At 44.7% G+C, this 23,654-nt stretch overlaps 1 protein-coding gene across 5 annotated transcripts in view; it reads right to left on the bottom strand.

The window, feature by feature from the left end:
• CPLANE1 (ciliogenesis and planar polarity effector 1) overlaps positions 1 to 23,654 on the bottom strand; it is a 453,269-nt gene that overhangs the window by 330,984 nt on the left and 98,631 nt on the right. For all 5 annotated transcript variants that reach the window (XM_029578626.1, XM_029578651.1, XM_029578642.1 and 2 more), the window contains exons 11-12: positions 22,115 to 22,872; positions 6,363 to 6,574 (exon numbers count right to left, since the gene is read on the bottom strand). In XM_029578626.1, coding sequence (XP_029434486.1) covers positions 6,363 to 6,574; positions 22,115 to 22,872 — 970 coding nt within the window. The remainder of the gene's footprint in view (positions 1 to 6,362; positions 6,575 to 22,114; positions 22,873 to 23,654) is intronic.

The following is a 23,654-nucleotide window of genomic DNA, read 5'->3' as shown; positions in this document are numbered from 1 at the left end:
ACGTTTCTGTCAAAGTTTGTACAAAGCTTTGACTGACACTGGCACACCGAGTGCACTGAGCATGCCAAGCCTGCAATTATCCCTGCGAGCCACAGGTGTTTCCCTCAGTCTCATCTTATAGCTAAAAGCGCAAGCGAAACTAAAATAAAAGTAAAAACGTATACAGACCCAACTCCGCGGGGTGGCGGGTGGGTTTCGTGAGGACTAACATCCTGCTGTCCTGTGAGAACACCTGTTACAGGTAAGCAACACTTGCTTTCTCACAGGACAAGCAGGATGGTAGCCCTCACATATGGGAAAGTACCGAGCTGAGGATGCCTGAGAGTGCACCAAATGCACCCAAGACGCGCGAAAGGCGCAATGACAGGGGTGGAATTTGGAACGGAGGACATCCTGAAAGCCGTAACGGGTTGGTGGAAGGATGTTGGGTAGTTAAACCGAAAAGAATAAGAGTAGACGAACTGGCCAAACATGGAGCATGCCGGCCAGTTGTATCTAAGCTATAACGGGCTGCGAAGGTATGGAGAGAGCTCCAGATTGCAGCCTGATAAATATGTACAAGCAGCGACAGAGGGGAAGCTATTGAGGCTGGGACGGACACAACAGAGTGTGGTTACACACAGTGTTGTAGTGAAATGCTTGCTTGTTGGTAGGAAAAGAGATACAGACCGTCAATTAGGAGGAATAGGTCTGTTTGCCCACTTGAACTCGCAGCTTGGCTCTTGCCATAGAAGGAAAGAGTTAGGTGGAATTCCTATGGTGTGTAGTGCGATCTAGATAGAATGCAAGTGCACATTACTGTCCAAGGAGTGGAAAAACCCTCTCGCTTTGGTGAGAGAGAAGTGTTGGGAAAAATGGACAGAGTATATTCTGAGTAAGGTGAGATGCAACGTCTACCTTAAGAAAGATATTAAGTTGAATATGTAAAACCACTCGGTCACGGAGGAACGCAGGGTCGGATGAGTATGTAACAAGATGTGTAACTCACTGACCCTGTTGGCAGAAATGACATTTTTGAGGGAAAGAATTTCCCATGTCAAACTGTGAAATGAGAGGAATGGAAAAGATCGAATGGAGAACGTATGAGACTTATAAGCACGAAATATAGGTTCCATTCCGTGACTAGTGAGAATAGAGGCGGCTTGATCAGTGGATAATCCATGGTAAGCTGACTCAGAAGGGGTTTACCGTTAATCGGGTATCCCCACTCCCAAGCGATACACCAACTGGAACAGAGATGTTCGTATGTGGAGGATGTCTGGGGAGCAGAATCCGAGGGAGCAAGAGAAAAGAGTGGTATAGAAAAAAGAAAAAGGGAAATACCCTTTTGTATGCGTCATGTGGTAGATCATGCCATTTTGAATGGTAGGATTTGTGTGTGGAAGGTTTTGTGACGCTACTAGTACCTGAGAACATCAGTGAGTCTACGATTGTGACTGACTGGTGAGAAGGCGAATTGGTTACTGGTGTGATAGATTGGGAAGTATGGGAAGCATACTGGTCTTGGCCAGGACATGGGTCTGAGGAACAGTGAACCCCGTCCTGGTTCAACATTAGAAGAGTGCTGGCTATGAGAGGCAGCGGAAGAGACACATATAATAGGGCCTTGATGGAACAAAGGCACCTATGGGAACGCATTGGAAACATGTGTAGGGAGGAGAATCCGTGCACCGTATGGTTCGATGTGGACGCAGAGGGCAAGTTTGGTTGACTTCAGCGTTAGAAGACCTTTCCCGCTACACATGTAGTCCGAGACCATTCGAGAGGATGGTAACTTACATGGAGAAGGTCTGCTAGTGCGTTCAGTAAGTCTCTTAGATAAGTGGCCCGAGGATGCATAGAGTGAGCAAGGGCCAAGGGTAGAGCTGTGCAGCTTCCTTGCAGAGCAGCTAAGAGGTTGTACGTGCTTGTGTGTTGGAAAGCACATTGCCCCTATGCTGTATATCTGTATGCACAAAGATTTGTTGCAGAGGCAGTACTGGAAGGCATAAGGTTATAACTCATGGCTACAAGGTCCAGGAAGTTTATGTGAAACTGTGCCTGGAGCGGAATAGACACATATTGGGTTGAGAAGATTTTAGGTCAAACTTACAACCCTGAGTAAATGCGAGCATGAGCAGGATCAGACTAGGTTTTGGTTCTAGATCTGCAATATAGATGAGGGACGAAAGCGGTTGAACAGCTTAAACTCACTGATAATAGAATTTCACTGAATCTAACCCATAGCAGTTTTGGATCTATGAGGAAAGTGCATAGTGAAAAAACCCCATAGCCCGACAATCAAGAACTGAGGGGCTGAGGTTATGGAATATGCACGCAGGGACATGTAGGAATTTATTAGAATGTCTGCGCGATTGCTGGACAGGAAGGTCATTGTGACTGTGGTGTCCAGAAGTGTTGTATAAGGGATTTATGGCAGTGACAGTAATCCCAGTTAGTAAATGTATAGTGAGTCATGAAGAAGTTAGAGCTCCTTGCGTGGACTGACTGTGGTTATGCAGCTGTCCATGCAAGGAAAGCATGAATGATGTTGCACTCCGCAGAGAAACAGCAGTCACTGATAGTGATTCAATGAATACCCCAGTTGCCGAAGCTGGTGCAACCAGCAGAGCTTGGGATTGTAATATTGTTGACTCACCATGAAGCACATAGAAAGATTAGAGGTAATGTACTTACTGCGATATGGAAGCATGGTAACGAGAAATACCATTTTACCTGTGCCTTCTGAAGAAAGTTGGTATTTCTGAGGTCCAGGGTGGGCGGAGAGTAACTACTTTCTGTTGAAAGAAAGAATAGTGTTAATTAAAACTCCCCAACCCCCCCTCCCCCTCTCTGCGCTTTGTAGCGTCTAGGGGAGTGTACCGGGAACTTTGGTACAAGGTGGGGTGGCCGCTATGATATACGGCCAGTAGGGAGACCAGGAGGTGTCCAACTGGAGGGCTTATGTAATGTGGATATCGTGTAACCTCCCACGGGAGCGTGAGCGGTAAAGTCTTACTCGCATTTCTGTGTACTGTACAAGGAAACATCGAGACCTGTCGTCAGGCTTCGAGGTGGACTTGCACTTGAGGCAGTATTTGCTGGATTTCATGTTTAGCAGATCAGCGAATGCACCTGGAACTTTGGTTCTGAAGCAGGAACCAGAAGCCAGAGCATTAATCAGTACAGAGCTTCGTTGCTGAAGAAGGGAGGATTCCCTGATGCAATCCCAAAGAAAAGATAGAGAGGTTCTCTTGGTATTATGGCTGACATAGCTGGCATAGCGATGTGTGACACTAATACAGTTCTTGGAAAGTACATGATCTAGAACTTTTCAAACCATGTGGCTCGAATTAGAGAACACATCTCAATGGGAATGCCGCAGAAGCGGGTACTTACCATCCGACGTGGATCGCCAAAGGACGAGCCGGTGAAGATTGCTGGCTCCGTGGATTTCAGGAGTCATCGAGGGAGTAGACGCCCGTCTCAACTCTGATGCCTGGTATGGTGGCTCAGGTATAGAGGAGACAGGCTGAGCATGGCTGGCGCTACCACGGTAGTATTTTGTGGAGGGCCACAATCCCCCACCGATTTCGGTGGGGCACGCCTCGGGAACAGGGGAGCCGATTAACAACCCGTGAACCCGGCCCTCATCACAGCGGCTCGATGTCTCATGACGCCAGTGCAGAATTCTTCGGAACTCGTTCCGGTGTTTCTGGAGCATCAAGGACTGCCAATACTGTGCGGAATAGTGTCGATGGCAGTGGTGATGTTGCTCGGCCCGAGCACTGTCCAGCATCGAGAAGGATAGCACCAATGTGCTGGATGGCGTCGGTGGCAGACGGTCACCATGTCGGTGACGATGCATGCCACGGTGCTCAGCCCGGTCTTTCCCCAGCGCAGAGATGGATGCCCTCGCTGTCTTGGATGGTGACTGATGATGGACTGTCAGCATGCCTGCACTGCTCCTGGCACTATGTAGTGTCGTAGGCTAATACGGGGCTTTAATAAGAACCCAAAGCATGGACCACTGTGTTTAGGTGAGGGCATTACGTGCGGTGCTATGTCGATATTGACTGTGTCGATGGCGGCCGAAGCGGCCTCGAGGGTATCGTCAAAAATATATATGAAAAAACGTCGATGACTTGGCCAGAGCAATGATGACAGTGACGGAAGCACTGACGGCATCGGCGTAGATATCTATGAGAACGATGTGGCATCGAATAATTGAAAAAACATAGTTGGCATCGGAAAAATGATACCAGCATCGACAGTGTCGATGACCGCATCGATAGGAACGTCGAAGACACCAATGGAAATGACATGGGCGTCGAGGGCATCGATGTACGGAGGCAGGCGCCGACAGCATCGGTGGCGTGGCCACGGGCATCGACGGCATGGCCACGGACGTCGACGGTATTGATTGGATCGACTCGGGCACCAATGGCGCCCATGGCATCGATGCCACCGACATGGGCACCGATGGAATCGATGTTGGCATGGACGGCATCAATGGAATCGATCCGGGCATCGATGCCCATCGATGGAATTGACCTGGCATCAATGCCCATCGATAGAATGGACCTGGGCATCAATGGCATCAATAAAGGATGGCATCGATGGAAATGACCCTGGCATCGATGGAAGTGCCCTGGGCGATGGTGGCATCGACCCGGGCATGGATGGCACCGACGAGACAAGGTGTACGTCGATGGTATCCATCCGGGCAATGATGGCACCGATGAAACCCAAGGAAAAATCAGTGCCATGGATGAAAAACATGGATGGCACTGATAGAAACAATGCAGGGACCGATGGCATCAGTGTACCATGGGGGGAGGGGTACCGATGGCATCTAAGAATCCAGGACGGTCTGAAGGGGGTACCGATGGTAGCGATGGGGTATCGACTGCGCGAGGGTACCGAGGAATCGAAGGAGAGAGAGAGAGACTAGCCATAATGCCCTCATACTAGGTCGGTATTTATATTTCTATAGGAGGCCCACCTAGTTACTCGAGGTGAGGTTTAAGTATTAGTATAGGGGTTACGGGCCACTTTGACATTCAAAGTGAGACGTACGAACAGAACAGTGCTCTCTTGTGAAGATCCTGGGACTGCCCAGCAGAAAAGGCTTGCTACAACCTGGAAAATGAAATCCAGGCCATGCAAGAAGCCTCTGTAATTGAGGAAGCAGAACATATACCTTGAAATGCTGCAACCAGAAGTGGATCTAAAGCAGACTTCCCCCCCCCCCCCCCCAAGAGCGCTTAATTTTCAGGACTCAGTGAAAACAGCCCAGGTTCTCCTTCACCCTCCTGCAGATCCCAATATGGCTGCCATCCCTGCCCCCAGGATTTGGGCTCTGGCGAGAAAAAAACTGTTTGGCCTGCTGTGCGATTGCAGTACCCCTTGGGGAGTCCATTTCATTCCCTTGCGGTCCTCCCTTGTCCTTACTGCAATAGTGGCAAACTGTAAGATGCTCCCCCTGTCAGAAGCTTCTTCACATCACATGAAGCATAGAATGCGGTTTTCTTCCCATGCTCCATCGCAGCCGCCATTGCTGCTTTTTCTTGTCCGGACTCCTAACAAGTTAGTGCCAAAGTCAAAACCAAAAACAAGGTGTTTCACCCAGTCTCTGTATACCCATATCAGCCACCATCTGCTCTCCAGCTAAAGGCCCCAGGGCCACTGCCTTCTGCTCCTCTCTTCTCTTTATGTTGTCTATTTCTTCTCTCACCAGGACACAGAGCAGGAGGGGTGGCTACATCATCTTGGGAAACCTGGGGTTTATCAAAGGAAATCAAGCTGTTCTGGATTACCACAGATATTGTATGATTGACTTGAAATAAACTTTTCAGAACTGTATAATGTACAGTCCGGCTGTTCTACACACCCTTCTCCCCCATCTCCCTTTTCTTTATTCACTTTTGAGGTTGCTTTTAAATGTAAAATCTTGGTTCACCATAACCATGGCCTTTTTTATTTTAACCATTTTTCTAAAATAAATACATTTCCTGAAGCCTTTTATCTTGTGAGTTTTGACAAGATAATAAGCTCCATGGAGCAGGGACCGTCTCTTGTGTGTACCTGTGCAGTATTGCTTATGGCTAGTATTGCTACAGAAATAGGAAGCAGAGGGAAGTGGGGATGAGGGAAGCTGCTTGGTAATCTTAGAGGAAGATTTGGAAATTTTAGTACATTTATGTGTAAACTGTTGCCACTATATTTTAGTTGAAACTGCAACCAATCACCACTTGTAATTTGGCTAAAATTTAAGCTCTGAAAGATATTCTTCAACTCTATGCTTACAGCAAAGAAGCAGAGCGTACAAGGCCCTTAACTCAGAATACACACTGTCGGTAGCTCTTTGTGCTTTTACTTACCAGTCACAGGCATAAGATTTAAAGTTGGATCTAGAGACTCTCTTGCAGACTGCAGTTTTGACTGAATATGACACAACAGTGGTACCACCAGGGATTCTTCATGTGCAATCTTCAGTTCAATAAATGGTTTGTCATTCTTATACTTAAAGTTAAACAGTTCAGACCGATACCAAAGAGTCTGCTTGTACAATAATTTCCAGAGAACTGTCAGCCTGCAACAGAGAAACCATTATCAGGCAACCAAAATGATAAATTAAAAACAAAAAGGGAAAACTATATGCCATTGGATATTTTACACATTATATTTATTTTCCTGAAATAAATCCTGCTATTGGCTGAGTGAAATCATACTTCTTTTGTCCATCAAACTTCAACCGTTCTCATTATTATTATTATTTAACAGATCCTAGCCCTTTGTGCAATATATACACATTCTTTAGAAAGCTGGAGCACTAGGAGGAGGAACTGGAAGCTATATCTAATCTCCCATCCTAACAGTCCTGGTTGGCCAGTACATTCAACAGCCTGATCCAGTCCAGCCTGCCACAAATTGCTGGCACATCTAGATCAAATGGTGTTTATGAGCCAAGTATTTCAGGACTTTGTGTTTCCATTCAAAATGTTGAGCTGCAGAGTCCTAGATGAAAAGCCTAAATGGGGTTCAGGTACCGTACTTGACATCACACGTCTGAGTGGCATAGCACACAATTTAAGATTTTAGGAGACTGGAAGTATTTGGAGACAGTGAGATCAGAAAAATTCCTCCTAGTCCTGTGATACAAATACATTAAGGACCACATAAAAATCAGCACTCCTGGATAGGAACATCAGCTATCTAGCCTCTGTGAGGAAATTATAGTGCCCGATTGTACGTAGACTCAAGGCAGTCCACTCTAATCCCAATTCAATAAATAGGTGTGTTAATGCATATTCCTAAAATCTACTGGCTTGCAATAGTTCTAATTTAAAAGGTGATAGAAAAGAATGTAAGATATGGCATGCTGGAGCAGACCAAGGTCCACTGAGCCCAGCATCTTATCTCAGATAGTGGCCAGTCTGGGTCACAAGTACCTGGCAAATCCCAAAATGTATATCTATTTCTTACTATTGAGTTTGAGAGATAGTGATGGCTTTCCTTTTGTCTGCCTGGCTAATAATGTTTTATTTATTTTTCCATCAGGAACTTGCCCAAACCTCTTAAATCCTGCTACACTAGTTGCCTTGACCACATCTTCTGGCAACAGATTCCACAGCTTGATTGTGTATTGAGTGAAAAAGTACTGTTTACAATTTCTTTTAAATATGCTGGTTGTTAAGTTCATGGGGTGTCCCCTTTGTTTTACTATTATTTGAAAGGGTAAATAACGGTTTATTTACTTGTTCCACCCCATTCATGATTTTAAAAATTTCTATCTAAATTTCTATCATGTCCCTTCTTAGCTGTCTCTTTTCCACGCTGAAGAGCCTCTCATCATAAGTATCCCTTTATCATTTTTGTCTCCCTCCTCTGCAACTTTCCTAGTTATATCTTTTTAGAGTTGAGGCAACTAGAACTACAGTATATACTCATGTATAAATTGAGAAATTTAAGCCTCAAAATTAATCTTGAAAAACAGGGACACCTTATCCACAGGTTAATGGTCCATTCACTCCTTCTCTCCCCCTCCTCTTGGCTATCCCTGGTCTGTTCACCTGCGGGCTGAAAACCCAACTGAAGCAGCTAGACAGAGGCCAGTGGCAGTAGGACAAATTCTCCTCTGCACCCCCTCCCGATCCTTTAACTCTCCCGCTGCTAGCAGGACGACGGGAGTTGCACTTGCTCAGGCGCATCCTACCTCCTCCCTTGCCAGGGCCTGATTGAACCACATAGTTTTAAGTGCACCAAAGCGCAACATTGGGACCCTGCGGGAGAAGGAGGACACACCCGAGCAACCGCAACTCCCTTCATCATCTTGATAGCAGCAGGTGAGTTAAGAGATCGGGAGGCAGGTACGAGGGAGAAGCTGTCCTACTGTCACTGGCCTCTTTCTAGCTGCTTCGGTTATGTCTTCAGCCCATGCGGGTAAATGGCCCGGGGATAGCCAAGGAGTGAACAGACTAGGGATACCCATGGAGAAGAGAGGGAAGAAGTGAACGATTGGGGATAGTCCTGAGGGAGGGAGGGAAGGAGTGAATGACTGGGCATAGCTTTGACTTATCCATGAGTCATAACAAATTTCTTAATTTTTGTATTCACTAGATCGACTTATACACGATTATATACGGTATGTATAATATGCAAGGTGCAGTCATAACCAAGGGTGATATGATATTTTCCATTGTTCAAAACCTTTTTATTGTGATAATGGCATAAAGAAACAGAAAATAAACAAACATTTATAACAATCACAATCAATAGTAAGAGACAAATTGCTTTATTTATTTAACAGTTTTTCTATACTGTCGTTTGGAGACACCATCACAACGGTTTACAAATCGCTCAGTAAAAATATACAATAATAAGTTTATAGTTTAAAATGCTAATAAAAGTTTCAATAAAATAAATAACGTCAAAGGATAAAACTTAAAACATAATTATATAAAATATAAAGCCGTTAAGAAAGCTTAAAAGAAATCAAATAAGAATAAAAGCATAATATCATAAATCATGAATACTAAGAAAATACCAACTATTTGCTCTTAGAATCACCTTCCGTTTGTTTAAAAGCCTGTATGTATAGCCAAGTTTTCAAGTCCTTCTTAAATTGCCTATAGTCTTGTCGCAGACTAAGGTTTGCTGGCATTGTATTCCAGATTTTTGGTGCTGCGAGTGAAATGGCCCTATCCCTGACCTGAGTGAGATGTGCTGTTTTTATTGACGGAATTGATAATAAGCCTTCGTTTTCTGATCGAAGTGCCCTTTGAAGAGTGTGTAAACGAATTGTAGTGTTGAGCCAACTTGCATGTTCATCGTATATCAGTTTGTGAAGTGTGCTAAGAACTTTATACTGTATTCAGTATTCTACTGGGAACCAATGTAGTTCTGCTAATACGGGAGTAATATGGTCCTTTTTTCTGCTGCCGGTTAATATTCTTGCCACTGCATTCTGTAGTATTTGTAATGGTCTGATGATGGAAGCCGGTAAACCCAATAAAAGTGCATTACAGTAATCAGTACATGTAAATATTAAGGACTGTAGTATAGTTCTAAAATATGCATGACTCAGTAGTGGTTTCAAACGTTTTAATATCAGTAATTTTCCATATCCTTCTCTTACCTTCTGTGTTACATGTTGTTTTAGACTGAGCTCATTATCAATTATTACTCCCAGATCACGTACTTTATCAGACAGTTTAATTGTAAAATGTCATTGATTACTATTGGTGTCTGAATGATCTGAGATGCCTTTCTTTCTAAATGAATGAATTCGGTTTTATCTATGTTTATCATTAACTCCATTTGTGTTAACAGTAGTTTGATTATATTTAAATACATATCTGCTAGTTTAAAAGTTTTGTCAAGGGTATCAGTTATCGGTAAAATCAGTTGTATGTCGTCTGCGTAAAAATAATGAATAATCCCTAACCCTGCTAAAAGATGACATAGCGGCATCATATATATATATATATATATATATATATATATATATATATATATATATATATAAAAGCGTAGCTGAGAGTGCAGATCCCTGTGGTACTCCCCGTCTCAAACACAATTTTTTTCCAAAAGAGTATTATCTGTATTTGATAAAAACGGTTCTGTAAGTATGATTCAAACCATTATAGTAATGTCGCTAAGTCCAATTTCTTTAAGTCTTTGTAATAATATTGCGTGGTTCACGGTATCAAACTCAGATGATAGATCTAGTAAAATCAGTAGATATTGTTGGCCGCTATCAAATCCTCTAAGTATTGTATCCGTTAGTGATAATAATGTTTCTGTACTGTAGTGTTTTCTGAATCCATGTTGAGAAGGATATAAAATGTTATTAGTTTTTAAATGTTCAGTCAGTTGAATTAGTATTTTTTTTTTCTATTAGTTTAGCCAGGAAGGGTAGGTTAGATACGGGCCTATAGCTGCTCAATACACATAAGTCCAAGTTTTTTTTCTTTTTAATGGGTTTGATAATTGCTCCCTTTAGTCTATCTGGAAAGGATCCTTCCTTTAGGGATAGATTAATAATGGTAGTGATATATGGGGTTTACAATTTGTACTTCGGGTTTTAGCGCCAGAGTGGGTATTGCGTCAATAATATGGTTTGCAGGATTTAACTTTTTTATCATACTTTCTATCTTTAATGATGATACTTCTTTGAAATTAGACCATTTAGTTAACACTCTAGTAAGCATTTTTATTTCTTGTTTTGAATTAATTTTTATGTTCTCTAATAAGCTATCAATTTTCTTTTTGAAGAAAGTAGCAATTTCATCACATTGCTGTTCGGGTAGTTTGTGTGTGATGATTGTTATCATTTGAATTTTTGCTCCATAGTATTCTCTCTTTAATTTTTCTACAGGTTTTTTTTTATAACGTGCAAGGAAGGACCGATAGTTGGTTAGTGTTTCTGTAGATTTATTTTTTCTCCATCGTTTTTCTTTTTTCTTAACATTCTTCTGGCTTCTCTGATTTATTTATTATACCAAGGATGTTGATTTTTGGCATTTGGAGTAGTGATTGTTTTGCTAGCATTTATCGTGTCTGCTATCTTGTTTGTCATGTTAATTCAAGTGTTTACTGCGGTATTTCCATTGGATATATCTATTTCACTGATGTTTTCAATAATTTCTTTTTGAAGTTCTTCCATTTTAAGTTTGGGTCGATATTGGAACTTTAGTTCTTTTAAATCCAACTCTACATTGTGATGAAAAGAGATATTTGAGTGAATTAGAACGTGATCTGACCAAGGTACAGGTGTATATTTTGAGTGGGCATTGCTTATTTCCTTTGCGTTACTAAATATTAAGTCCAGGGCATGACCAGCTTTATGTGTGGCTTGGTTAGTAATTAAGTTAAACCCAAGCGCTGTAATTGCTTCAGATTGGGGTACATTTTAAAAAAAACAGCGCGTACTTTTGTTCGCGCACCAGGCGTGCGTAGCCGTGCGTATCTTATAAAATCCGGGGTCGGCGTATGCAAGGGGGTGCACATTTGTGCAACTTGCGCGCGCCGAGCCCTGCGCGCGCTGCTCGTTCCCTCCGAGGTTGCTCTGAAATCAGAGCAGCCTCGGAGGGAACTTTCCTTCCACTCCCCCGCACTTTCCCCTCCCTTCCCCTACCTAACCCACCCCCCCGGCCCTATCTAAACCCCCCTTACCTTTATCGCACAAGTTACGCCTGCTCGAATCAGGCGTAACTCGCGCGCGCCGATGGCCCGCTGCCGCGCCATCACCCGACCCAGGGGCTGGTCCGGAGGCCTCTGTCACGGCCCCCGGAACGGTACCATGCCCCCGGAACGCCCTGAACGTCGCACCACCCCCCCCCCCCCCCAACACGCCCCCCCGACACGCATCCCGGGGCTTGCGCGCACCGCCGAGCCTATGCAAATTAGGCTCGGCGCGCACAGGGGTTGTTATTTTTTAAGGGTTACGCGCTTAACTTAAGCACATAACCCTTTTAAAATCCAGCCCTTAGTGTGTGACGTGAATTTGTGGGGGGGGTCAACATTCAAGTGTAGATTGAAGTCACCGGCAATAATTGTGGGTTTGACTGGATTAAGATTAGCCACAAAAAATTCTAACAAAGGAGAAACATTAAACTCAAGTAAACCTGGTGGACAATATAGAAGACATAATTGTAGATTAAGTGAATCAAATAATGCGATTTCGTAATTTTGAGATATGTTCAGTGGCAATAGTTTGAAGCCAAGTTCTTTTTTTAGCTATTAGCTGGTATTAGTGGTATTCAAACTTATCCTGTCAGATCCTGCCTGTTTTATTTTATTAGTTTACTAGCTGTACCCAGCCACGCATTGCTGTGGCTCAGTCTGGTTAAATGGAAAAGAAAGAAAAGAGAAAGCGCACATTTCGAATATGTTTAATTTCACAATGCTTGTGGGTATACAATATTTTTTGTTGTTCCACTGTCTGTGCAGATATAGAGATTGTCTGGTTTGCCGACTCTAGAACATGCAATATATAATTGTCCATGTGAGAAGCAATCCGTGTCTAGATGTAAACCGCATAAATCTGGAAATGAAAAAGAATGAAAAAAGAAAAGACAAACTATACTCACTAAATGAATGGTATGGTAAACGACACAGCTCAATTCCAACGCAATGTCACACGAAATAATATCTCTCTCTCATACAGCCCCCTACATAGGCTTCCTCTCTCTCTCTCTTGCACATACACTCTCCCGCTGTCCCTCATACATGCACGCCCAATCCCTCTCACTCACATACACAATCCCTCACGTAGTCTCCCCTCTCTCTCTGGCACTCACACTCGCCTTCAGCGCACATTACCACACTTCTCTCTCACACAGTTAAAACGGGCGGGATTTTTGCCCCCTCCTCACCTAAGTCTTTGCTCTGCACTCACAAGAGCTTGCAAAGTTCCCACGCCAGTTGTGTCTGGGAGAGTGATGAAAACACTCCGTCCGTCCGTCCCCCCCCCCCCCCCCCGCAAAGGGCAAGCACTGCAACAGATCTGGGACACGTTGCCTAGCTTACTTTGCTCTTTCTGGGAGACCTGTGCCTTTAAGAAATCCGATCGGGGGCTTGAGAGGGAGGAGGGAGCAGGGCTCTGGCTTTCACTTTCGTCACAGTGCTTTGCTGGGAGTGGGGGTGGAGAGATACCCATGTAAACTCTTCCCGTGGCGGCTGAGACCCACGGGTGGGTTGACAGCACTGCCTTCCCCCTCCGCCCCCCGCAGTTGCGAGATATTTACTCGGCTTCTCCTTATCTGCGGGACTCAGGGGGCGGGGGAGGAGGGCGAGCTGTTCTCTGTTCAGCTCTTTGCGCTTTGGCTGCTGCAGGCTGCAGCTGCTTGTGATCTCTTCACAGCTGCTTTCTACTGTATTTGCTCTGCTCCGGCCGTCCCAACTCCCTCCCCCCCTTCCCCGGCGGTGGACGGACTGGCTCGGTGACTCTTCTACCCTTTCCTCCTCCTGTGTGTAACTGTCCGGCAGTCCCTACTCCCTCCCCCCTTCCCCAGCGGGGGAGGAACGGGCTGAACAGTTTCTCAGAGCTGCGACTCATCTGCCCTTTCCTCCTCCCCTCTGTGACACCCAGCACGTAGCGCAGAGCTCAATGGCCGCACATGCGCAGTAGAGCTGCTCTCTACTGCGCATTTGTGGGCCGTCAGTCAGAGCCCATTTATATTGTAGATAGCGTGTGTTGCTTGTAAGTCCAACAGATGGTGCTGTTTTTCCAAAAAAAGCATGTTTTTACCTGTCACAGGTGTGACATCTATATAATATAGGTATATAAAAACACGTGCGTATTTGAATGCAACGTTGTGTTAAAATTTCAAAGCAATCGGTGAAGAACTTTCAGAGATTTAAGATTTTGAACAAACGAACATTCACATTTTTATTTATATAGATTATATCATTTTATTTTATAAATTTTTTTTTTTTAATACTGATATTATGAATGTTATCTGTAAACCATTGTGATCTAGATATGGAGTGATAGCATATAAAATGTTTAAATAAATAAATATCATCATATTCAACACATTAACCCCATCTCATCTCGCCCCCCCCCCTGCCGAAGAACCAAACTAACCAGTCCCATTCTTACTCTCACTCATATATCTCATATACCCCCTTTATGCAGTTATTCGGGCACATTATGATCTCTCAATTGGCTCCTCTTCCATATTGATGAATACCTAAAAGTTTCGAGCAAATTTTGTTCACTTAATGGCAATAAATCAAAGAAGTGTTTCCAAGCCACTATATACTCTACAGACACCTTACGGGCCATTCTATTTGCATAAGAGTAATCATTTGCACATGCCAGAGGGCATAAGACTCCATTCCTTTTTGGATCATTCCTAACAATCTACTTATTTTTTGACCAGTGCCACATACTGAGTTGAAGATTTCAATGTATTGAAAATAAGCACTCAGAGGTTGTTTTCCTGGGTGGTAATTCCCAATACAGAACCTAACACTATTTATCTGTAGTTGGGATTACTTTTCCCTTTGTATATCATTTTGCACTTTTCCACATTAAATCTTATCTGCCATTCAGTTGCCCAGTCTCCTAGTCTCAGAAGGTCCTTCTGCAGTTCCTCACAATTCGCTGCTGTTTTAACAACTTTGAATACTTTTGTATCATCTGTAAATGTGATGACCTCATTCATTCCCTTTTCCAGATTTATGAAAGTATTAAACCACACCTGTCCCAGTATGGAGCATGCCACTAAAGGCCTTTCTCCACGTGGAAAACTGACCATTTAGTCCTACCCTTTGTTTCCTGTCTTTTAAACAGTTAATGTCCTGAGGAGTCTCTCATGGGGAACTTTGTCAAATATCTTTTGAAAATCCAAATATACTATATTAACTGGCTCACTTTTATCCACGTTTATTTACACCTTCAAAAAATCTAACAGATTTTAAACCAAGACTTCTCTTTGCTAAAAACCATGTTCACTCTTCCCCAGAGTGCCCAACTCCAGTCTTTAAGAGGTACTAACAGGCCTGGTTTTCAGGCTATACGCAATGAATATGCATGAGATAGATTTGCATGTACTCCCTCCACTGTATGAAAATCTACCTCATATTCATTGAGGATATCCTGAAAACCTAGCCTGTTTGTGGCTCTCAAGGACTGAAATTAGTCACTCCTGCTCTTCCCCATTAAGTCAAGTCTGTCTAAATAGTCAGTAATTTTGTTTTTAAGAATAGCTTCTACCATTTTGCCTGGCACAGTCATGAGGCTCACTGGTCTATATTTTCCCAAATCATTCTGAAATTCTTATTACATTATTCCTGAAATCCTGGCCACTTTCCATTCTACAGATGTTTTAAATGATAGATTACAGATTACTACAGCAGGTTTGCAATTTCATGTTCGAGTTCTTTCACAAATCTGGAGTGAATACCATCCAGTCCTGGCAATTTGTTATTCTTTAGTTTGTCAGTATATTCTTTTAAATTTTGCTTTAGTTACTCAGAATCATTACCAACAAAGAATGTGTTTGGTATGTCCCCAACATCCTGCTCAGTAAAGACTGAGGCAAAGAATTCATTCATTCAGTTAAATGCCCTCTTGTTTCTGATTTCAGGAAGAATTTTAGCTTCTGTTTTGGCTTTTTCTGTAAAATCAGATTTCCATATGCACTGCTCCTGCTTGTACCCCACACCCCCTTCTCCAAACAGTTCCTGCATTCTCTAGTCACAGTTCTTAGACTTCATACATAATATCAGATACCATGAACAGCACCTTCTGTTGACATTCATTAGCATTAAAATTCAGCTGTGCTATGTTTTAGAACTTAGAGGCAAATCATAGCAATAGATGTCATATAGAAAGTCAAAATGGAAAGTGGAAACTGCTGCCAATAGAGTCAAAAAGAAGAAATACAACAATCTAAAATACATCTCAGTTAAGAGAAGAATGGAGAAATTACTTACCTGATAATTTCGTTTTCCTTAGTGTAGACAGATGGACTCAGGACCAATGGGTATTGTGCTCTTCTGCTAGCAGATGGGAAACGGAGTCAGATGTCAAAGCTGACGTCACTCTAGATATACCCCTGCAGTAACCTCAGCTCTTCAGTATTCTCTTCGAAAAGCCATTGTGGATATATCTTTGCTTAAAAAACTTGATTAAACTTGAGTAAAACTTGAACTGGTTCAACTAATTTCCAAACTGGAGGCCACCAGTGCACTCAACCAATTAACGCCGACACCGGACAAACTGTGGGTGTCTTGAACTAGGGATAGGCCGTGGCTTACCCGTATTTGCTTAGTCTCGAGGTATGTTATCAGAGGTTCTCCTTTTCTGGGGGACTCAGCATCCCGTGGGCGGGATGCTGAGTCCATCTGTCTACACTAAGGAAAACAAAATTATCAGGTAAGTAATTTCTCCATTTCCTAGCGTGTAGCCAGATGGACTCAGGACCAATGGGATATACAAAAGCTACTCCCGGATAGGGCGGGAGGCTGCCCGTGGCCCACTTAATACTGACCTTGCGAAGGCTGTGTCTTCTCGGGCCTGAACATCCAGGCAGTAGAACCCGAAGAAGGTGTGTATGGAGGACCACGTCGCCACCCGACAGATCTCGGCGGGTGACAGCAGCTTGGTTTCTGCCCAAGAGACTGCCTGGGCCCTCATAGAATGAGCCTTAACCTGTAGATGTAAGGGCTTTCCTGCGTTTATGTAGGCTGCCTTGATTACTTCTTTGATCCAGCAGGCTATGGTCGCCTGTGAGGCTGCTTCTCCTTGTTTCTTCCCACTGTGAAGAACGAACGAGCGATCCGTTTTGCGCACCGGTTCCAATCTTTCCAGGTATCGCACCAGGAATCTACCGACATTTAGATGGCAAAGAAGGCGTGAGTCTTCAGAGTCCTTATGTTCATCCGGAGAGGATAGTGAGATGGTTTGGTTCAAGTGAAACTCGGAAACCACTTTCGGTAGGAAGATGGGGACAGTGCGCAGTTGTATGGTTCCAGGCGTGAACCTAAGGAACGGTTCCCGACAGGATAGTGCCTGTAGTTTGGAGATGCGACGAGCTGAACATATTGCCACCGGGAATGCCGTCTTCAATGTTAAGAGGCGTAGTGACAGACCACGTGTTGGTCTGGAGGAAGCCCCAGCTAGGAAGTCTAATACTAGATTGAGATTCCATAGAGGCACTGGTCACTTTAGGGGTGGTCGGAATTGTTTAACCCCTTTCAGGAAGCGGGACAAGTCCGGATGGGTTGATAGCCGGATACCGTCCACTTCTGATCTCAAGCAGGCCAGTGCAGCTACTTGGACCTTGAGGGAGTTGAGAGACAACCCCTTCTTCATACCGTCCTGTAGGAACTCCAGAATCATGGGAATCTTGGCTGTCCGCTGGAGAATCCCGCTGGAGAATCCTCACCCCAGGCTTCGAATACTCTCCAGATCCGTATGTATGACAGGGATGTGGAGAACTTGCATGTTCGGAGCAGGGCGTCAATCACGGCCTTAGAGTAACCGTGTTTCTTCAGGCGAGTCTTCTCAAGGGCCAGATTGTAAGAGAGAATTAAGACGAATCTTTGTGGAGAATTGGACCCTGCCAGAAAAGGTCCCTGTGCAGAGGTAGGCACAGAGGGATCCCCGCAAGGAATCTTTGCATGTCTGCGTACCATGGTCGTCTTGGCCATTCCAGGGCCACTAGTAGAATTAGTCCCCTGTGATGTTCTATCTTGCGGATGGACCCTGCCCAGTAGTGGCCATGGGGGGAATGTGTACAGTAAGTCTTCCTCTGGCCAAGTCTGAACGATTCCTTGGGATTGTAGCTCTCATCTGCAGCTGAAGAACCTGGGGACTTGGGCACTGAGACGGGTGGCCAGTAGATCCATGGTTGGGAGGCCCCAGCGATTTACTATCAGTTGGAAGGCTGTGGTCAACAGCGTCCATTCCCCCGGGGTCCAGGCTCTGTTGAGGAAGTCTGCTGAGACGTTGTCTTTTCCTGCGATGTGGGAGGCCGAGATCCCTTGTATGTTTATCTCCGCCCATGCCATGAGAGGGTCTATCTCCAGAGACACTTGCTAGCGCTTGGTTCCTCCCTGATGTAAGCAACCGTTGTCGCATTTTCCGACATTATTCGACTTGCTTTGCCTCGGAGTCTGTGGCGAATTGCAGGAACGCTAGTCTGACTGCTCGAGCTTCCCGGCGGTTTTATGGTCCATTCCGCCTCTTCCTTGTTCCATTGTCCCTGGGCAGTCAGTTCCTGACAGTGGGCTCCCCATCCTCGCAGGCTCGCATCCGTGGTGAGCAAAATCCAGTTCGGCGGAGATAGGCTTACTCCTCTGCTTAGGTGGTCTTGCTGTAGCCACCACTGGAGCTGAGAACGTACCTCTGCTGGTTGGAGACGAATTGAGTAGTCCTGGGACAGTGGGTTCCATCGTGACAGTAATGCGCACTGGAGTGGTTGCATATGGGTCCTTGCCCACGGGACGACCTCCAGGGTTGATGCCATGAGGCCAAGGACTTGAAGATAGTCCCATACTTTGGGGCGTGCATTGGTCATAAACGTCGTAATTGTTCCATCAGTTTCCTTCTCCTCGGAGGAGGAGGAAGACTTTGTTCTGTTTGGTTTCAAAACGGGCCCCCAGGTACTCTAGCAATTGAGAGGGCTGCAGACTGCTCTTGCCCGTGTTAATGATCCAACAGAGTTCCTGCAGCAGGCTTTTGACTCTGCTGGTCACCTGCCGGCTCTCTTCCGAAGACTTTGCCCTGATTAGCCAATCGTTCCAGGTAAGGGTGTACCAGAATCCCTTCCCTTCCTCAGTGTTGCTGCAACGACCACCATGATTTTGGTGAAAGTTCTGGGGGCGATTGCTAGGCCGAAGGGTAGCGCTCGGAACTGGTAATGGTGACCCAGTATTGCAAAGCACAGGAAGCGCTGGTGATCCTGATGGACTGGGATGTGAAGGTAGGCTTTGGAAAGGTCCAGGGAGGTTAGAAACTCTCCCGGTTGTACTGCCATTTTTATGGAGCAAAGAGTTTACATGCGGAAGTATAGAACCCGCAATGAAGGCTGACGTTCTTGAGGTCCAAGATGGGTCGGAGTGATCCTTCCTTTTTGGGAACGATAAAATTAATGGAATAGCGCCCCATATTTTGTTGGAGCATGGGAACCGGAGTTATTGCCTTCAGACTGAGTAGTCTTGTTAGAGTGGTTTCTAATGCCAGTCTCTTGGAGTGGGAGTGGCAGGGTGACATCATAAATTTATCTCGAGGGATGCTGCGGAACTCCAAAAAGAGTAACCTTCTCGAATAATGTTTAGAACCCATTTGTCCGACATTATCCTGACCCATCTTTGGTAAAAGACAGCAAGTCGCCCCCCTATATCCTCTTCCTGCGGATGGATCAGCCCATTCTCATTGTGGAGCATGGCTGGAGCCTCCCCCCGGGCCTGCTCCCCTCTTGGTCTGTCTATTCCAAAAGGGCAGGGACCTTCTGGAGTGACGAGATGCCTGGAACTGCGAGTTCTTGTAGGGTCTAAAGCGCTGCGATCCTTTGCCCTTGGATTTTCTGGGGGAGGGATGCTGAGATATTTTATTCCTATCTTCTGGTAGCAGAGGCACTGGGGATGTGCCCCATTTGCAGGCTAACTTTTCCAATTCGCTTCCGAACAAGAGAGATCCTTTAAAAGGTATTCTTATGAGATTCGCTTTAGATGTCGCATCCGCAGACCAATTCCATAGCCATAGTTGTCTTCTGGCTGCCACTACCGAAGCAACGCCCCTGGCTGAGGTGCGCACCAGGTCTGAGCTTGCGTCCGTGAGGAAGGCTGCTGCAGGTTCCATTGTCTCACTGGTATAGGTTCCGGAGTTATTTGCCTCTCTCGAGAGGAGCAAGCAGGAACATGCCACCAGTGCGCAGCAGGAAGCAATCTGCAGTGTCATTGCTGTTGCGTCGAAGCGCTGCTTAAGGATGGATTCCAATCGTCTGTCCTGAGTGTCCTTCAATGCAGCCCCTTCCTTAACGGAAATCGTTGTTCGCTTTGAGATGGCACAGACCATAGCGTCCACTTTCGGGAAACGAAGGCGTTCCTTGGTCGCTGGTTCTAGAGAGTATAGAGCTTCCAAGGCCCGACCCCCTTTGAAGCTGGCCTTCGGGGCATCCCATTCCAGGTCAATCAATTCCTGGATGGCTTCCATCATTGGAAAGTAGCATGAGCCCTTACGAAGGGACACCAAGATGGGGTTCTTCTTTGATTCCGCCATAGGGTCCGTGCCAGGAATACCCAGAGTCTTCAGAGTCTGGGAAACAAAGGCTGGTAATTCGTCCTTGTGGAAGAAGCAAAGCATGGTTCGGTATGGTTCCATTCATGGAGGGATTTCTCCTTCTTCCAGGGAGTTACTCATCATCTGAGGTGTCTGGGTCCTTGTTAGGGAAGTTCTTGGTTAGGTGAGGCAAGTCTTGAGGCATCCGAGCTGAGCGGATCTTGTGCTTCCGGCACTGGTTGAGCCTGGGGCACAGCTGGGGCTGATTGCGCCTGAACAAAGGCTTGCAACCCTTGGAAAAATTCCAACCAGAAGGTCCCTGGGTCCATGTTAATCCCAGGGGGAGTCGGAGTAGGGGCCCCAGAGGTGCCCTCCTGTGGGGAAGCCATCTCAGAGATACAAAGGTCCGGGGAGCTATCATCAGTGGTTCTGAAACCATCTCCCGACAGCAAGTGACCAGGCTTTGGTTCCCCCTGGGCCTCTTCACAATGTTGACACAGGCAGGACTTCAATTCAGGCTGCACGGCTCTTATGTGGCAGGCTGTGCAAAGAGAGTGCCTTCTGGCCTACTTGGGTGCCGGTGCCATTGTCTCTATGTAATTGCACGCGTGCAGTTGTAAACGTGGCTGTGCGTGTAGTTATGTGCACGGGAGCGCTCAGTTGTGTGCACGTGGTGGGCCCAGATGTGTGCATCTCAGCTGTACGCGCAAGTTAGGTGTATTGGCCGCCCGGCCTGCCCCGCACGTACCGCCGTCTGAGAAGGGAAGATGGCGCAGACGACCCCCCGCGCATAAGATGGTGCCCCAAGGGTCTCCACGTGTGTGGACCCTTGCACCGGATCGGGGCCTAGCCCAAGCAAGGCTGCTCATCCAAATCAGTGCTCCCTTCTAACCTTGCCGGGATGGATTCGGCATGGCAATCTGAGCTCTGGAGACCGGAGACCTGAATTTAAAGATTTTTTTCCTTACCTGGTCTCGGCGCTTACCGATCGATTGCTGGTCTCCAGCTGCAGGGGGAGAGGGAAATACCCTCACCACTGCGCTGTTTCTGCATCCACTGCCTTTTAGCCACACTGGGGGGCTAAGTCCATGCCGGGAACTGGCTGCCGGACCAAGGCACACCTCTGAGGGATATTGGAGATCACCTCAGGAATTCTAGACTGGGGGAGTGACCCTTAGGTATCACCGCAGGAAAGCAGGGCTCGATCTTCCTTAAGGTAAATTTGTTTCTTCTTTGCTGTAATTCTTAACAGTATTCTAGTGTGTGGGATAGTGTCCGCATCTGCTAGGAGACGGAGAGATACTGAAGAGCTTATGTTACTGCAGGGGTATATCTAGAGTGACATCAGCTTTGAAATCTGACTCAGTCTCCCATCTGCTAGCAGAAGAGCACAATACCCATTGGTCCTGAGTCCATCTGACTACACGCTAGGAAAACCAAAATTACCACACCTCTAAAAAAGTAAAATCAAAAAGGTGTATATATATATATATATATATATATATATATATGTTTTTGGGTTTTTTTTATTTAAAAGTGATGGGAAAATATATGAGTACTTTACTTGAAATCCAAAATGGTTTGCCAACTGAACACGTTGCGATCTGAAAGTGCGCATCTCAGATTGGACAACTAATCTTCTACATTTTCCTAGCCATTTTTCCACAAGAAGAAGATTCTGTCTCTATTCATTTGCTAATACTTCAGATCTAGACCACAACAGAGTTTATGTTCCCTCTGCTTAATCATACATAAGCAAGGAAAAGTGTAAACAGATATCACATGCTGACATGCATAACATGGACAGGACAAAACAAGTCATTAGAACTAGTTGCTTTAAAAGAAGAGAAATAGTGATTAACTTAATGATTCTAGATTATGCAGCAATCATACCTGTTTTCTGGCTTCTGACTAAGATTTACAGTTCGTGGAGGTAATTTGAATAGCGAATTCACTGAGCTTCTCTGAACATTGTTGCTGTCAAGTGCTTGAAGAACAGGCACTACCAGGGAGTCAAGACACGCGGTACAATTTACATCAGATCCTGGAATAATCTCAAAGGGCAAATTGTATATAATGTTAAGACAGTGAGAAACCATCGTCAATAAACAGAAACTTTCCGTAAGGGTTCTGGAGTATAACTGTTCTTCTTGCTGTGCGAGCATCATTTTCACAGTTCCTGATGTCAACTTTATCATATATCCTATAGCTTGCCTGTGTGTCACATCCCAATGCAGCACCCATAAACACTGTTGGAAAAGTTGGAAGATACGTTGCACCCATGGACTGCTGTATGAAGTCTTTAATAATCTATCCTGTTTTCTTAAATGGTGTCTTGTAAACTGAAGGATGTAGATTAAGTGCATGAAGTATCCTATAGTGTAGTTCAAGAGCGCCCTTTTTTCTTCGATATTTCCCAACAAGATTCCTATAGCCCAAGCCATAAGAAGGTTTTTCTGTATACAGTTTAGTTCAGTAAGATCATCCTCCTTTCCTTCAACATCCTGAATGGCATGAATGGTGTCAAACATGGAAGCAAACTCCAGCCTGCCTTGTTCAGCTCCTCCATAGGAACAATCAGGTTTCAAACTGAAGGAGGGATGTACGTTTTTTGAAAGCTCTTGTTCATCATCAGATTCTTCTTCATAATCCTAAACCAAAATAAGCAAATACTAATTAATGTTAACTTCTCACAAAAATCTATTCCATTTTAGGTTGATATGTGCGACATCTGAGCCAATTCATTATGATTTCCTCACATTTTTTTTGTCACTAGGCAAAAATCTTATATACATCAGACTATTACAAGGTTCTAGACAGGCAACAGACACAAAACAATAAGTTGTTCCAACAAAATACCCAAATTAGTTTTCTCAAGGCAAAAAGGCTGCAAGGAGAACACAGACATCACCATATTTAATGACTTGATTTGCATTCTCACAGGCTGGCCACTATAGATGTCTGTAAAAATACTCATGAAAGTGTTTATATGGACCATATTTCTTCCAAATTTCTCTGCTTTAAGACTACAATTGCTTTATTCTTCTTCTCCATTCTTTTGGGTCTTGAAATCCTTAACTGTCTAATCAGCTTTAGAAGGACAGACAACCTGAAGCCTAATACAATTCAGAGAGCATAAAAATGCTATTCCAAGAAAATACCTTTGTAATAAAAAAAAATAAAAAAGCAAGCAAACATAATGGAAAAAAATGCAGGAGAATGTAGAAACATCAGAAAATTTCAAAATTAGGAACTTGGTTAAAAGAATAAATCTTGGCTATTAAAATATCAATAAATACAATGATATATCAAATATAAGAAGTAGCCTCTCAAAAGTAGGGTGAACATGACAATGAAATAACTAATTTCCACGTAAAATTGTGCCTGTATAATTCCGGGTTTATGCTCATGAAGAGGGAACAAATGGCCTAAT

This window comes from Rhinatrema bivittatum, chromosome 1 (assembly GCF_901001135.1).
Source record: "Rhinatrema bivittatum chromosome 1, aRhiBiv1.1, whole genome shotgun sequence".
Taxonomy (NCBI): domain Eukaryota; kingdom Metazoa; phylum Chordata; class Amphibia; order Gymnophiona; family Rhinatrematidae; genus Rhinatrema; species Rhinatrema bivittatum.
The sequence above is the reverse complement of the archived record's forward strand: the minus strand, read 5'-3'. Positions and strand labels throughout refer to the sequence as shown.